The following is a 17,016-nucleotide window of genomic DNA, read 5'->3' as shown; positions in this document are numbered from 1 at the left end:
TTTAAGAAACTGTCTATTGGAAATAAGTAATTTTTGCATAATGTTTATATAGTATTTATGTTATGGGTCATAGTTGTGTTTGTGGAACCCATATTTGTGTTAGGATTAAGTATTATATTGTATTAATTTTGTACAATTTGAAAACTAATTAATTATATATATCATTCCGTATATTTAATCACTAGATAAAGTTAAAAATTTGTAACCCCAAAGGAGCATTGCCATTAATATGAAAAGGGTTACATAATCTTTTTTCATAATTTATAATATATATAATTTAGTGTTCATATCGATTTAATATGAATAAAAAAAATGTCTATATTGCATATATTAATTCATATTATGATATATCATAATTATTTATTATATAAAGCTTGTTAATAATAACTATATTGAATTATGTATAACAAAATATGTTTCTTTATTTGATAAAACATTTTATTTAGTAAAACTTATTATTTGTATCATTTGTTTTAATTTAAATTGTATTTTGATAACCGGGTAGTATAATAATTTTATATATAGGAGTATAATTATAATTCGATTCATTTTGAATATTTCTCTACATTATAATATATATTCATATGTTTGTTTTTAAGGTTAACTAACCATATTACCAATATATAATAGATACCCATAAATATAGATGCATAGAATATCAATCGAGATTCGATAATACAACATAATCTATAAAAGATTGTTATGCTTCTAACAATTTTTGAAGTTTTAATTGTAGTTACTATTCTCTTTTTGTATTTCCTTTACGTTTGTATTAAGCTTAATTAGTATTAATAGAAGTTGTTTTATACGCTTTAATTTATTTATCATAACATATAATAATAGATTAATCACTATTAATTTTTAAATTTTATATTTTGAGGTATAAATAAATTATATTTTATAATAGTTAAAAAAATAAAATATAAGTGTATTAATAAAATTTTTATCATATTTTGTTTTAATAATTATAAATAATATGATAGATAGAATATCGTTATTATTATGACTATACATATAATCTAGTAAAATACCAATAATTAATATTGAAATATTGTTTTATTGTGGAAAATTCATATAATTAAATATTAATTTTATAGAAAAGACGCATAATAATACATTATAAATGTATCATTTTTGTATATTTGTTAAATATTCAATTTGGGATTTGTAGTTTTATATTCTAAAAAGGTAGATAAATAGATAAAATGCTAAAGACTAATTAACGTTAAAAAACTTGTTATTATTCCATATTATATTATCATTATTTTATGTAGAATTAATAAAATATAGAATTTATAGTAAATTATTTGAATGTATATACATTGATAACTATAACAATAAAATATATAAGATAAAAATGAACATTGTAGAGCATTTAACGAATATTTATATAAATTTATATAATAAATTAAGAAATATATCTTATCTCTCTCATCTTAAAGGCCAATATAACAACCTAATTAAACATATTTTATATTATACTTTAAAATTTGCATCAATAGTTATTTATATGTTAATATTTAATATTTACTAAGTATGATTATAAAAACTATTTACATTCAAAGACTTATTTAATCTTATAGATAGCATAATAATTATGGATTCGGTGCTAATTGCTATTTTAAAGAATGGAAAAGATGGGAAAATATATTATAAAATTACCCAATAAGGTATACTTCAATTTAGAAGTATATAGGAATAAAAATAAAATTATAGGAATCATTAAAATGGATTATGAATTTATCTATATTAAATAAAAATCATATAAACTTATGTAATTTGCATAGAAAATGGAACGGTGCTACTTATTTTGTAAATGTTATAATTTTAATAAAATATTGGTATATATTATAAGAAACAACTATATAAGTATTTAATATTTTTTTAAAAGTGACTATTTACATACTTTAAGGATTATAGTAATAATGTAATTTTTAATTTTTTATATTTATACAGTATTTAAGTTTTTGAAAGACAATCATTAAAACAAAAAATATGACGTTGTTAATTTTCTATATTAAAGCATATGCATAAGAAGATATATTCTAAACTCATTACTATGTCACTTTAATTTTATGATAGATTATACCGTAAGGTATTAAGAATAAGAATTTATGCAAAATTGTATTATATATACATATGATAAAACATGTATTAAACAACCCCCAAAATAAGGCAATTTATTTAACTACCATAAATGTATATATTGTTCTATATTAATTTTAAATTTATATTAAGAATAATAATAACATGTTTAACCACAGACAATTATATATTATGGTTCAATTATTTTGTCATTTATTAACCGTAAAATATATAAAATAATATGATGTTACATATTTAACATATTATAAACAAAATGAAATTACAATGGATCATTTCCTGGTATATGCATTTTTTTTAATGTTATTTGCTTTTCTTTATATTTTTCGATGTTATATTATCTATAAAATTCATTAAATTGTATTTTATAAGAGTTTCATCGACGTATATTTTTATTATACTTTTTTAAATGTTTTCTTAGTGTATAAGGTTTAGTACATTAAGGGGATATTATCCCGATGAATTAAACATTTCTAAAGAACGTGATATTCATAATATAGGGGGTATTGTAAAATACTGCCCTAATGGAAATTCAAGAGACAAAAAATGCAATACTGAGCTCGATAAAATAAATGCTGCATGCTTATGGTTGTTCGAGCAAAATATTGCTAATAGGATTGATGATTTAAGTAGTGAACAGGTTAAAGCGTTTATTATATACATTATGATATGGTTAAATTATATGTTAAACCTAAAGAAAGATGGCAAAATCACCGCATTAAAAGATTTTTATACTAATCATATAGAAAACAATCCGAATTATATTAATTGTAAAAGTGATGGTAACGATTGTAATAGTACATTAAATGATAAAGCGGGATATAATAATTTTAAGGAAGTCATAGTTAAAAATATGGAATTGTCGAATATTAATTTTGAAGATATATCTAAATTTTATGATGCATTTAAATTATTATGTAAAATGTATATTGAATTTAACGAAGACGAGCCAGAATGCACGAAATATTTGGAATATGCAAATAACTTTGTTGACAAATATAAAAAACTTAATGGAAATTCTAGTGTTACTGGAAACATTTCATATAGTCAAGTATTGTGTACTTTATCAACTGATTATGATAATTTTAAAAAGAAATGTAATGGTATTAATTGTATGAATATTCCATTGCTTCCACCGATAAAAACAATACAACATCCCGTACAAAGTTCTAAAGATCATTCTGAACATGCTTCTGTACAAAAATCTGATGTTACATCATCAAGTTTGTCGATAGTAAACAAATTAATTCTAGCTTTATCAATATTCGGTGCAATAACAGTTTTTTGGGGAATTTCTTATAAGGTAAATAACAAGGAATTTATAAATTATTTACGTGATTACTTATATGGGATTATCAAAAAATATATAATATGTTTACAATTTTTATATTAGTATTCGTTATTCGGATTTCGGAAACGATCTAAAAAACAACATTTAAGAGAAAATCTAAAAAAATAAAGAAGAGAATGGGTCATTAATATATTATTCGAAGAGTAGTGACTGTTTCAGGAATAGTAATAATGATTGATATATTTAAGAAACTGTCTATTTCGAAGTAATTTTTGATCATAATTTTTGGGTTTATAAGAATAATTGAATACTCTAACCAATTAAATATAAAGTTATATATGCATATTTATTGCATTTTTGTATGCCTTTGCATAATTTGATAATATTTATTAGTTCAAGGAATTGTTTTAAATATATATAGGAAAAAGGTTATTAAAAATATGTATAGGATACGTTGGAATTTTTAAGATTTATATTAAGTCTAATATTTAAGAAAAAATAACTATGAAAAGGAACGAATAAAGAAATATATTTTGAAAAATTATAAGAATTGCATTTTGTATTAATATAGCTTAATGGTAAATATTTTGAACTATGTACTTTTTTTATTTTATTGTTAATTTGTGGTTAATGGTTTATGTGAAAATTGATAAAACATTGGAATCGACTTGATCCTAGAAGAGAACACCGATTTAAATAATTACGATGCGTAATATGAAAAACTGGAAGAGAAGAAGGGAAAGTAAGGAAGAACGATGAAAAAAGTTGTAAATTGCGTCGATGAGAAAATGGGATTATCAAATATATACAAACCTATGCAAGTCGATCCTTTATCATTTATTAATTTATTTTTTTTGTTAATTTTTTGTTTATAAAAGAAAAAGCGATTATTTGTATGATAAATTAAATTAAAATGTATTTGAAGTCGAATTTAAAGAATAATAAATAGTAAATTTGTCTATTAATATAAAGAAGTATTGTGTATATATAATACATGTCAAGAGTTTGTTTCTTATTTCATAATAAAAAATAATTTGTCTATATGATGGAATTATAATATTTATTTGTCTTTGATTATTATTTATAAAAGTCAAAATATTGTATTGTTTAAATACAAAAGTGTCTTAACATCTGTTAAATGAATATGATGAAAAAAAAATTAATATAATTAAGATATTTCATTTTTCGATTTGGAATAAAAATAAATTGGTATCTCATTCAATATATTGGTTCTATATGTATTATTTTTATGATTTAATATTATAATTTTATTATTAGTTTGAATTTCATTTGAAAATATGCATATTTATATTATTTTAATAGAAATAATATATTTAATGTTGTATACTCATAGATATATAAATAAAATGATTACATCCAAATTTATGAAAAAAAAATTTTTTACACAAAAGTGGTAAATAACATATAGAATGTTATTAAGCATTGTTTAAAATCGGGGAAGTACAACAATAAGATACCATTCAAATGTGAATATCAATGGTGCTTTGTTAATGTTTTCATTATATGTTTGTATTTATTCATATATAAAATTTATATATGTATCAATATTTTATTATTTTAATTGGTATTTATTAATTTGTCATATGTAAGGAATAATGGAAATATATAAGTTTATAAAATATTACAACCGTATCACTAAATATATCAACATATCATAAATTACATTAAAAGACTATTTGTATAAAAAAATTGCAAAAAATATTTTTTATGGAAAAATTATTATATACATATATTTTTTTATAATTAAAATATTAAAAAAGGTTTATTATTTAGAGAAAAATTAATATTATTTGAAAAAAAAAATAATATTTATATCCATAAATACTTTTAATGGAAATAACGAAACTTATTACAACAATTACATTAAATAATTTTATAAAAAATGGAAAAAATTAATAAATGAAATAAATGTCATATTTTTTTATAAATATTTTGATTTATTCATAAAATTCATAACAAAAAACTAATAAATATAAAGTTATCATCATTATTTCATTTATTTAATAAATAAAGTTAAAAATGAGAGTCAGCATTTTAAAATATGTTTTTTTCTTCAATTATTATTTGTTTTTTTGAATATGCTCAAAATGTAAGTTACACACTATTTTCTTTTATTATTAATAATATTTCATTATAGTTTTCGTATTTAATTGGTTTACATTAACCTTATATTATTGTTTCATGTATTGGTAAGACAATTAAGTTAAACAATTAAAATTAATTATATACATGTTAATAAATATTTCATTTCTTCTCAGGAATTATACTATGTAAATGAGAGAAAAATATACCTTGAAAGGAATATACCAAATTTTAGAAATAATAAGATATTAGCAGATGCAGACAATCAACTTGATTTAAATAGTGGATATAATAAAACGAAAGACATAATTTATGGATTTTGAAAAGAATTAGAAGAAGTAAAAAAAGAGCTTGATAATAAAAGAAATTATGAATTATAAATACAACTGATACAAGATAAAAAAAATAACAAAAAAAGATGGAAATAATTCTGTATCAGAACATGAAAGTTTTAGATAATTGAAAAATTATGAAAGTATTTTGGAGAATGAAGATGGTAAATTTGAAGATAAATATAATGAAATTACATCAAATGAAAATTATAAGAAATTAAAAATTAGTCGAAATTTAAAAAAATAAAATAAAAAATTATTTAAGAAGTTTACGATATATATGGTATTTCGTTTTTTGATAGCAGCACCAGGAGGGGGTTCTTAATAATACTACTTATACCATATACGGTTTCCATAATTAAGAAATGGTGAAAAATCTTTAAATTTAGCTCTAAATTAAAAAAGGTATCAAGATAACCACCTCTTTATTATTATGTTTTATTATACTTGTTTAAATGATTAAAAATAATATATTTAATATTTTATGGCATAAAAGTTACATTTTTCACACTCTATAGAATAGTGAAATTTGATTTAATTGTTTGTTTTATTATTATATATATTTAACTTAATATATAATTAATTTAATATATATTTAATTTAATATATAATTAATTTATATCTTTTTAGTGTTTGTCAAAAACTCATTTATCCTTATTTCCATGCACATATATTATATATTAATGGATTTCGAATTTACTCATTTTTAGTTAATACTTATAATTATTTTAAATAAACTTAAATTAAACACATTTATTAATAAAACTATAAGCTATATTAAGGATTTAGGGTTCTTTACTATGGTTTATAGTTTTGTTCTATGGAATATATTTTTTGTGTTAGGGTTATATTTTTATTAGTTTGTTTATAATTTGATCGTATTTATTGGTCTTTGAATAATAATTAAATATATGTACTATAAATGTATGTTTAATCTCGATATGGAGTTCAAATGTCATAATATGCAACCAAAAAGACCCATATAATATGAAATGGTCACATAGCATTTTTCTCATAAATTATAATATATATAATTGAGTGTTCATGCTGATTTAATATGATTAAAATAAAATGTCTAAATTGCATATATTAATATATATGAATTCATATTATGCTATATAATATTGCCTATTATATAAAGTTAACCCATAGTTATATTGAGTTATGCATATCATAATATGTTTCATTATTTGATGGTGATTTTATTTAGTAAAGCTTATAATTTGTGTTACTATTATTTTGATTCAAATCGTATTTTTATAACCGAACAGTATAATACTTTTATATATCAAAGTATAATTATAATTGATTCATTTGGAATGATTGTATACAATATAATATAGCTCCAGGCTATTCATATTTTTAAGATTAATTAAACATATTGCAATATATAATAAGTAGTCATAAAATATAGATTCATGGAATATCGATCAGTATTCGATAATACAACATTAGTTATAAAAGGCATTTTATGCATCTAACATTTTTAGTAATAAATAAAAAATTGAGCTATATATACAATATTTTTTAAGTTTTAATTGTAGTTAGTATTATTTTTTTATATTCCCTTTACATTTTTATTAAAATTAATTAGTAATATGGAAATTGTTTTATACTCTTTAATTTATTTACTATAAAAGTATAATATTAGATTAATCATTATTAATTTTTGAGTTTTATATAAATTGGAAAAATATCATATTAAAAAAAATAAAATATAAGTATATTAATAAAATTTCATATCATATTTTGTTCTAATAATTTTTTTAATAATCTTTTTAATAATTTTTTTTAATAATTTTTTTAAATAATTTTTTTAATAATTTTCCCAATAATTATAAATAATATGCTAGATAGAATGCCATTATTGTTCTAATATATATATAATATTGTATTCATGGCTAAGCACTGAAATATGTTAAATTTGGGAAGTATATACAATTATATATTAATCCAAAGTATATAGAAAAAGTATGCAATAATTAATTTAATTTGAACTAATATTATTTTTATTAGGTTATTATATATATAAAATTCACAAATATATTGTCATTGTGAAATAGTATGTGTTATAAAATACTTGATTTAAAAACTATGAAACGAGGAAATATACTACATTGATCTAAATGATTTTTACTAAATGCACTGATTACTCCGTTGTACTATACAATGGTATACCAACAACATAATAATAGTAATAACAATAGATAAAGTATTAAATACGAAAAAATCATTAAATTAATTTGATTCGAATACGTTGATATATATTATTAAACTTATAACAGATTAAAATTGTATGCACAAAATATCAAATGAAATGTTATAACACATATTTAAGTAAGCTTTAATGCGATAATATTATAATTAATATTACCAAGCAAAATAATATTAATAATTCTATAGTTTTTCATCATAGAACTAAATATAGTTAATTATAAAATATAAAAGCATACTATATATATAAATAATAATTCTAAGTTATTTTTAATGTATACATTAATTGAAAGTTTTAATGGTATAAAATATAAAACATAATTAAACTATGTAGAATAAGTAAATCTTATATGACAACATCCTTGTCTTAAAAAACATACTTCCCTTATCTCTCCTATTTAAAATGTAAATATACCAATCTAATTATGCATAGTTTTCTATTATACTTTAAAATTAACATCAATAGTTATTTATATTTCATTATTTAATATTAATAGAAAGGAATATAAATATTTAATATTTACTAATTATTATTTTAAAATTATTTACGTTCAATGGTTTATTTAAATTTATAATTAGTTTAATAAATACGGGTTCAGTGTTAATTGTTATATTAACTGTGGACATGATACGCAAAATAGGTTGTAAAATTACCCAATAAAGTATAATTCTAAATTGAAGTATATTGGAACAAACATAAAGTTATTTAACGCATTAAAATTTTTTTTTAATTTATTTATATTAATTGTAAATAATATTAAATTTATATAATTTACACAGAAAATGAAACAATGCAACCTGTTTTGTAAATGTTATAATTTTAGAAAAAACTAATTATATATTATAAGAAACAAGTGTATAAAAATTTAATATATTTTAAAAAATGACATTTATATATTTTTAAGGATTCTAATAATAACTTTCTTAATTTTTTATATTTGTACAGTATTTAAGTTTTAGGATCCTGTTTATTATAATAAAATATATGACGTTGTTTATGTTCTATATTAAAGCATATGTATAAGTATATATTTTTTTAATTCATTATAAAATTCCTTAATATTTTATAATACAATTAATTATGTATAATATTATTAGCAATATTGATTTTATGCATAAATTGTATTATATATACTTATGGTTAATATGTATTAAACCAACCATAAATTAAGACAATTTTGTAAATATCAATAAAAGTAAATATAATATTCCTTTATTAATATTATTGTATTATTATTCCATATTAATTTTAAATTGTTATTAAAATTTCCAATGGGTTTAATACTATAAATGTAATATAGAAGGTTCATTTACAGGATATATTATGTCAGTATATATATTTTATATAAAAACAATATGATGTCAATTTACATATTAAGAACAAAATCCCATTACAATGGATGACGAAACAGCGGTAAATAATTTTATTTTAAAATAAAACATGCCTATCCTTTATTTTATTGTGTTTGATTTGTCTACAAATCACATTAAATTTTATTCAATAAATTTTGTATTAATACATATTTTTATTAATTTATATATAATTTTCTTAGTGCGATTTATTTTATGAAGCTGATAAGCTTTTGAATGGTAGTACTGACATACATAAGGAAATCAATAGTTTCCCAGAATACCTTCGATATTGCCCCAATAATAGACCATGTTCAAATAGGGTTGAAGGTATTGGTGCTTTGAGCGGGTATTTATTTACGGCGTTAAACAATGATGACAACGTGTATTCTGAATATTTTATGATGTGGTTAGCTCATAATTTATTTAAGATAGCCCAAAAAATAAAAAATAGTAACGCCAATGAAATTACTTTAAGTTCCGCTTATGAACAATATTTAAAGAAAAATATGGGTAATTTTGAGAATTTGAATATTTTAAATAATCTAATGACTTTGCAAAATGTTAATCTTAGGCATATGAGTGAATTGTATACGCTACTTAACCATATATGTAATACGATTGCATATTATAAAAAAAATAATGAAAAACATAAAAACCTTTCTCGAAATTCTATCAAATGTCTTAATCAATATAGAACCCTTTACAACGTTTTTTCTGGAAATGATACATATCTATCTCTATTGCAAAAATTAAAAAAAATATATGACGATTTTAGAACTGCTGCTATTGAGAATGATGCTGATAAAAAATATAATATAGAAAAACGTCTTCTAGAACTTACAAAAATGAATGAGAGGAATAATGAACAAAACATCAATCTACAAAATACAGCGAATAAAACATCAACTCAAAGAAAGGAACCAAAAAATAGTAGAAGATACCAAGGAAAGTCTATAAAGCTAACAAAAGAAAGTTTATCATCGAAATCGAAAGGTCAAGCACTACCTGAAGATCTACCTAAAGCGCTAGCTCAAATACAGCATCCACCTCAACATCAAAATCAAGCACTACCTAAAGATCAACACCAAGCACTACCTAAAGATCAACATCAAGCACTACCTAAAGATCAACATCAAGCACTACCTAAAGATCAACATCAAGCACTACCTAAAGATCAATCTCAAATAAAACAAAAACAACAGCTAGAACCAGAAAAAAAATCAGAATCACAAAATAAAGGGAATGAGACACTACATCACGCACTATCTAAAATACAAAAACAACAACAGGTAGAAGGGGAACAAAAGATAGAAGGACAAAATGTAGGAGAACAAAATGTAGAAGGAAAACAAAATGTAGGAGAACAAAAGGTAGAAGGACAAAAGGTAGGAGAACAAAAGGAAGAAGGACAAAAGGTAGGAGAACAAAAATTAGGAGAACAAAAATTAGGAGAACAAAAGGTAGGAGAACAAAAATTAGGAGAACAAAAGGTAGGAGAACAAAAGGTAGAAGGAAAACAAAAGGTAGAAGGAAAACAAAATGTAGGAGAACAAAAATTAGGAGAACAAAAGGTAGGAGAACAAAAGGTAGGAGAACAAAAGGTAGGAGAACAAAAGGTAGAACCACAAAATAAAAAGAATGAGGCACTACAGCAAGTACTATCTACAATAAAACAAAAACTACAGCTAGAACCAGAAAAAAATCCAAAGCCAGAAAAAAAAACAGAATCACAAAATAATGAGAATGAAGCACTAAAGAAAGAAGTACCTAAAATACAACAAGCACCAGTACAACCAGAAGAGCCAGCACCAGGATTACAAGAACTACCGCCAGCACAACAACCACAACAACCAGAAGCACCACAAGATCCAGCACCAGCAATACCAGTACAACCAGAAGCACCACCAATACCAGCACAACAACCAGGAATACCAGCAGCACCACAACCAGCACCAGCACCAGGAATACCAGTACCACAACCACCACCAGGAATACCAGAACAACCACCAGGAATACCAGTACCACAACCACCAGGAATACCAGTACCACAACCACCACCAGTACCAATACCAGTACCACAACCACCACCAGTACCAATACCAGTACCACCACTACCAGTACCAGAAATACCACAACCACCACAAGCAGTACCAGAAGTACCACAACCACCACAAGCAGTACCAGAAGTACCACAACCACCACAAGCAGTACCAGAAATACCACAACCACCACCACAAATACCAGTACCACAACCACCACCACAAATACCAGAAATACCACAACCACCACAAGCAGTACCAGAAGTACCACAACCACCACAAGCAGTACCAGAAATACCACAACCACCACTACCAGTACCAGAAATACCACAACCACCACAAGCAGTACCAGAAATACCACAACCACCACAAGCAGTACCAGAAATACCACAACCACCACTACCAGTACCAGAAATACCACAACCACCACAAGCAGTACCAGAAATACCACAACCACCACTACCAGTACCAGAAATACCACAACCACCACTACCAGTACCAGAAATACCACAACCACCACAAGCAGTACCAGAAATACCACAACCACCACTACCAGTACCAGAAATACCACAACCACTAGCACAAGTACTACAACAATACCAGCAACTATTACAACAAAACCAACAACCACATCAACCACCACATCAACCACCACTACATCAACCACCACATCAACCACCACATCAACCACCACTACATCAACCACCACATCAACCACCACATCAACCACCACATCAAGAACCACATCAAGAACCACTACATCAACCACCACATCAACCACCACATCAACCACCACATCAACCACAACAAGAACCACAACAAGAACCACCACATCAACCACAACAAGAACCACAACAAGAACCACAACAAGAACCACCACATCAACCACAACAAGAACCACAACAAGAACCACCACATCAACCACCACATCAACCACAACAAGAACCACCACATCAACCACCACATCAACCACAACAAGAACCACCACATCAACCACCACATCAACCACCACATCAACCACCACATCAACCACAACAAGAACCACCACATCAACCACCACATCAACCACAACAAGAACCACCACATCAACCACCACATCAACCACCACATCAACCACCACATCAACCACCACATCAACCACCACATCAACCACCACATCAACCACCACATCAACCACCACATCAACCACCACATCAACCACCACATCAACCACCACATCAACCACCACATCAACCACAAGCACAAAGACAAGAACAAGCACAAGCACAAAGACAAGAACAAGCACAAGCACAAAGACAAGAACAAGCACAAGCACAAAGACAAGAACAAGCACAAGCACAAAGACAAGAACAAGCACAAGCACAAAGACAAGAACAAGCACAAGCACAAAGACAAGAACAAGCACAAGCACAAAGACAAGAACAAGCACAAGCACAAAGACAAGAACAAGCACAAGCACAAAGACAAGAACAAGCACAAGCACAAAGACAAGAACAAGCACAAGCACAAAGACAAGAACAAGCACAAGCACAAAGACAAGAACAAGCACAAGCACAAAGACAAGAACAAGCACTACGAGAAGAAGTACAACAACAACAAGAAGAAGTACAACAACAACAAGAAGAAGTACAACAACAACCACATGAAGATATACAAATACACCAAGTAATACAACAACCACTACAACCACAACTGGAAGCACAGCATCTACGGCAACCAAAGGAAGATATACAAATACAACAAGTAATACAAAAACCATTACCACAACTGGAAGCACAGCATCTACGACAACCACAATCACAATATACAAAGAAAAATAAAAGCGATTCATATTGTGTATCAAAAAATAAAGAATATAACTTCAATGATCCAAAATGTCAATTGAAATATGAGAAGAAATTCGAAAATCCAAAGGAAAATGACACTCAAGAGGAGCAAAAAGATCATGAAATAAATGAGAAGAATAATGAACAAAACATCAATATACAAAATAAAGCGGATAAACCATCAAACCAAAGAGAGGAACCATCAGTTTCAAAAGGTGCACCAAAATTTTCAGGAAGTGAGCCAGAAAATAGTGGAAGATCCCAAGGAAAGTCTTTAAAACCACCAAAAGAAAATTTATCAATGGAATCGAAAGATCAAGCACTACTTAAAGACCTATATCAAGTACTTCCTCAAGCATTAAAAAAACAACATCCCGAACTAGAAAAAAATCCACAGGCCAAAAAAAGTCCAGAACTACAAAATAAAGAGAATGAGACACAATCAAAACCACAAGATAAAGATCATGAGGCAGAACAAAAATCACATGATAAAGAAGATGTGGCACAAGAAAAATCACAAGATAAAGGGGACATAACACAATCTCCATCTACACAAAGAAAATCATTGACGAAACGTGAAACTACGAAAAAAAACACAGAAATGGAATTTTTATATGATTTGTATAAACAGTATTTTTCATCTTTTTATAAAAATTGTACTGATTATGGAAATCGTTTATATGAAACAGCATCAACTAGCTTAACAAAAGGTTACTCTGCATTTAATAATTTTGCTAATGATTTAATTAATCAATCAAATAAAGTAAATGTTACATCACCGCCAATTGATAATAGCATTCAACTAAAAGATTCGAGAAATGATCCACCTTCCTCTGATGATACATCAGAAATGCTCTCGCCTCCGTCGAAGGAATCTATTGACAAAAAAACTGAAGGTGAAAACCACGAAACAAATTCTGAAGGTAAAATCCAAGAAACAATTTCTGAAGGTGGAAACCAAGAAAATAAATCTGAAGGTGGAATCCAAGGAAAAGAACCTGAAGGTGGAAACCAAGGAAAAGAACATGAAGGTAAAGGCAAAATAAGTGAAACGAAACAATCAACACCAATTCCAACTCCTGAAGAGCCATCAGACGATTCTATCAATATAATACTTGATCGAGGAATTGAAGAACCTCCTTCTGAAATGGAGGTGCAAAAAGGCATATTCGAAATAGGATTTTTAGATGTATTTAAAGGATACAAATTATTTGTATATTTAGTTATAATTATTTTCATACCCATTATTTTAACACTTATGTATAGGGTAAATAAAAATAAAATTAAAAAATATATATATTATTACGTATTATGTATATGCATAAAAAACAAATAACTATATATTTTTACTATTTTTATGTTAGTATTTAGGATTTGGGAAGAGAAAAAAAAAAAAAAAAAAACATAAAAAAGGTTATAAAATTGTCTGATGAAAATAATACCGAAATGTTGCAATACATTCCTTGAAAATAAACAATTGGATAATTATAGATTGAGTTGATAAGATAATGATATTATTAAGTATATAGAAACATATAGAGGAAGATTATATGAGATGGTCCTGAGCTATATTTTTATTTTATTTTTTATAATTTGATAATATTTATTTGTCTATGAAAGTTTACTAGATGTAATTATAATAGAAAAAATAATTTAAATATATATAGTAATACGTTATAAAAAATAAAAAAATATACATGCCATATTCCAAAATTTCAAACATCTAGATGAAGAATATTATAATACAAACAGAAAATGAATATTAATATTATAGATTCCCATAAAGGAAACATAATTCATAAAATATAATACTCATATTTGATTTGTCTTTGCAATTTAAATATGATTAAAACACAACATGAATATTTTATGCAAATGGTATTACTAATGTGAAATTTTTTATTAAACTATGTTTATTTGTTATTATACTTAATGCATGTATTCTATAAAAAATACATTATAGTATATGTATAATAACTTTTTTAAAATTTAATATAAATAATGCCCATTTTTTGTATTTGAATATTTTATGTTTTTTTTTAATTTTAATTTACATGAATATAAAATTTTTTATATTATTTGCTTATTTGGCATAAAAATTTAACATTATATAACGTATCAACATTTAAGGTTTGGTGTTATATATATAAGTATATTAATAAATTTTCCTAATATATTTTGTTTTTAATAATTTAAAAAAAAATTAGGTATAGAGAATTAGGGTTATTATTCTAATATATGTACATATAAAATATTGTATTATTGATTAGACATAAAAATATTATTTACTTCAGGAAAATAATATAATTATATATTAATGCAAATACTATGGAAAAATTCTGTTCCAATTAATATGTTTGAGTATTATATTTTTTCTATTATACATATACAAATCTATATTATAAGCAACGGATCATGGAAATATTATGCATACAATATAATAAAACACTCTACTAATAACCAATATTGAAATATTTTTTCATTGTGAAACCTTCATATAATTAAATATTAAATTTATCGAAAAGACACATAATAATGCATTATAAAGGTATTAATGTTATACATTTTGTTAAAGATTCAATTTGGAATTTGTAGTTTTATATTCTAAAAATCTAGATAAATATAGAAAAGGCTAAAAACTCAATTAATGTTAAGTGTCATTTTATTATTACATGTTAATGTATATTATCAGTGTTTTACCATAGAATTAATAAAATATAGAATTTATAGTAAATTATTTGAATGTATATGCATTGATAACTATAACCATAAAATATATAAGGTAAAAATGAACAATGTAAAAAAATTAAGAATATTTATCTAAATATATATATATATATTAAAAAAGAAAATATATCTTATCTCTCTCATCTAAAATGGCTATATAACAACCTAATTGCGCATAGTTTTCTATTATACTTTAAATTTGCATTAATAGTTATTTATATGTTAATATTTAATAAATATGATTTTAAAAACTATTTACATTCATAGACTTATTTAAGCTTGTAAATAAGGGTTCAATGCTAACTGTTTTAAAGAATAGAAAATATGGGAAAATATATTATAAAATTACCCAATAAGGTATACATCTAAATTGAAGTATATTGGAATCAAAATAAAGTTATTGAATTCATTATAATGGACTATGAATTTATCTATATTAATTACAAATAATATAAATTTATGTAATTTGCATAGATATATAAGTAACACAACGTATTTTGTAAGTGTTATAATTTTAGAAAAGACTGTATTATATATTATAAGAAACAAGTATATAATTATTTAATCTATCTTATTAAATAAATATTTATACACTTTTAAGGATTATAATAATAACTTTCTTATTTTTTATATTTGTGCAGTATTTAAGTTTTATGGCGTTGTTTATTATAATAAAAGGTATGATGTTGTTTATGTTATATATTAAATTACATGTATAAATATATATTTTTTAAATTATTATAAAATTTTAAGGAATTTTATAATCAAATTATATAGAATGTTATTAGTAATAATTATTTTATGCATAAATTGTATTATATATATATGATAAAAAATGTATTAAGCACCCCCCAAAATAAGGCAATTTATCTAATTACAATAAAAGTATATATTGTTCCATATTATCTTTAAATTTATATTAAAAATGATAATAACATGTTTAACTACAAATAATTGATATATAAAACTTAAATAGTTGTATCACCTATTTTGACGAGGATTATACATTTTATATAAAAAAGGCTATC

General features: G+C 24.1%; 2 protein-coding genes across 2 annotated transcripts; both read left to right on the top strand.

The window, feature by feature from the left end:
• Positions 1-2,370: 2,370 nt before the first annotated feature.
• Positions 2,371-3,562, top strand: PY17X_0602000 (PIR protein; the record flags this gene model as incomplete). The annotated part of the gene is made up of 3 exons (XM_022955311.1): positions 2,371-2,385; positions 2,525-3,406; positions 3,497-3,562. 3 exons carry the CDS (start codon positions 2,371-2,373, stop codon positions 3,560-3,562), a joined length of 963 nt encoding a protein of 320 aa, XP_022813110.1.
• Positions 3,563-9,439: 5,877 nt separating this feature from the next.
• On the top strand, positions 9,440-14,728 carry PY17X_0601900 (PIR protein; the record flags this gene model as incomplete). The annotated part of the gene is made up of 3 exons (XM_022955310.2): positions 9,440-9,457; positions 9,597-14,528; positions 14,633-14,728. The coding sequence occupies 3 exons, from the start codon at positions 9,440-9,442 to the stop codon at positions 14,726-14,728; spliced, it is 5,046 nt and encodes a 1,681-aa protein (XP_022813109.2).
• Between the last annotated feature and the right edge of the window lie 2,288 nt (positions 14,729-17,016).

Source organism: Plasmodium yoelii (genome assembly GCF_900002385.2).
Source record: "Plasmodium yoelii strain 17X genome assembly, chromosome: 6".
In the NCBI taxonomy this organism is placed as follows: Eukaryota; Apicomplexa; class Aconoidasida; order Haemosporida; family Plasmodiidae; genus Plasmodium; species Plasmodium yoelii.
Note: the sequence above shows the minus strand (reverse complement) of the source record. Positions and strands in the feature narration are given on the sequence as shown.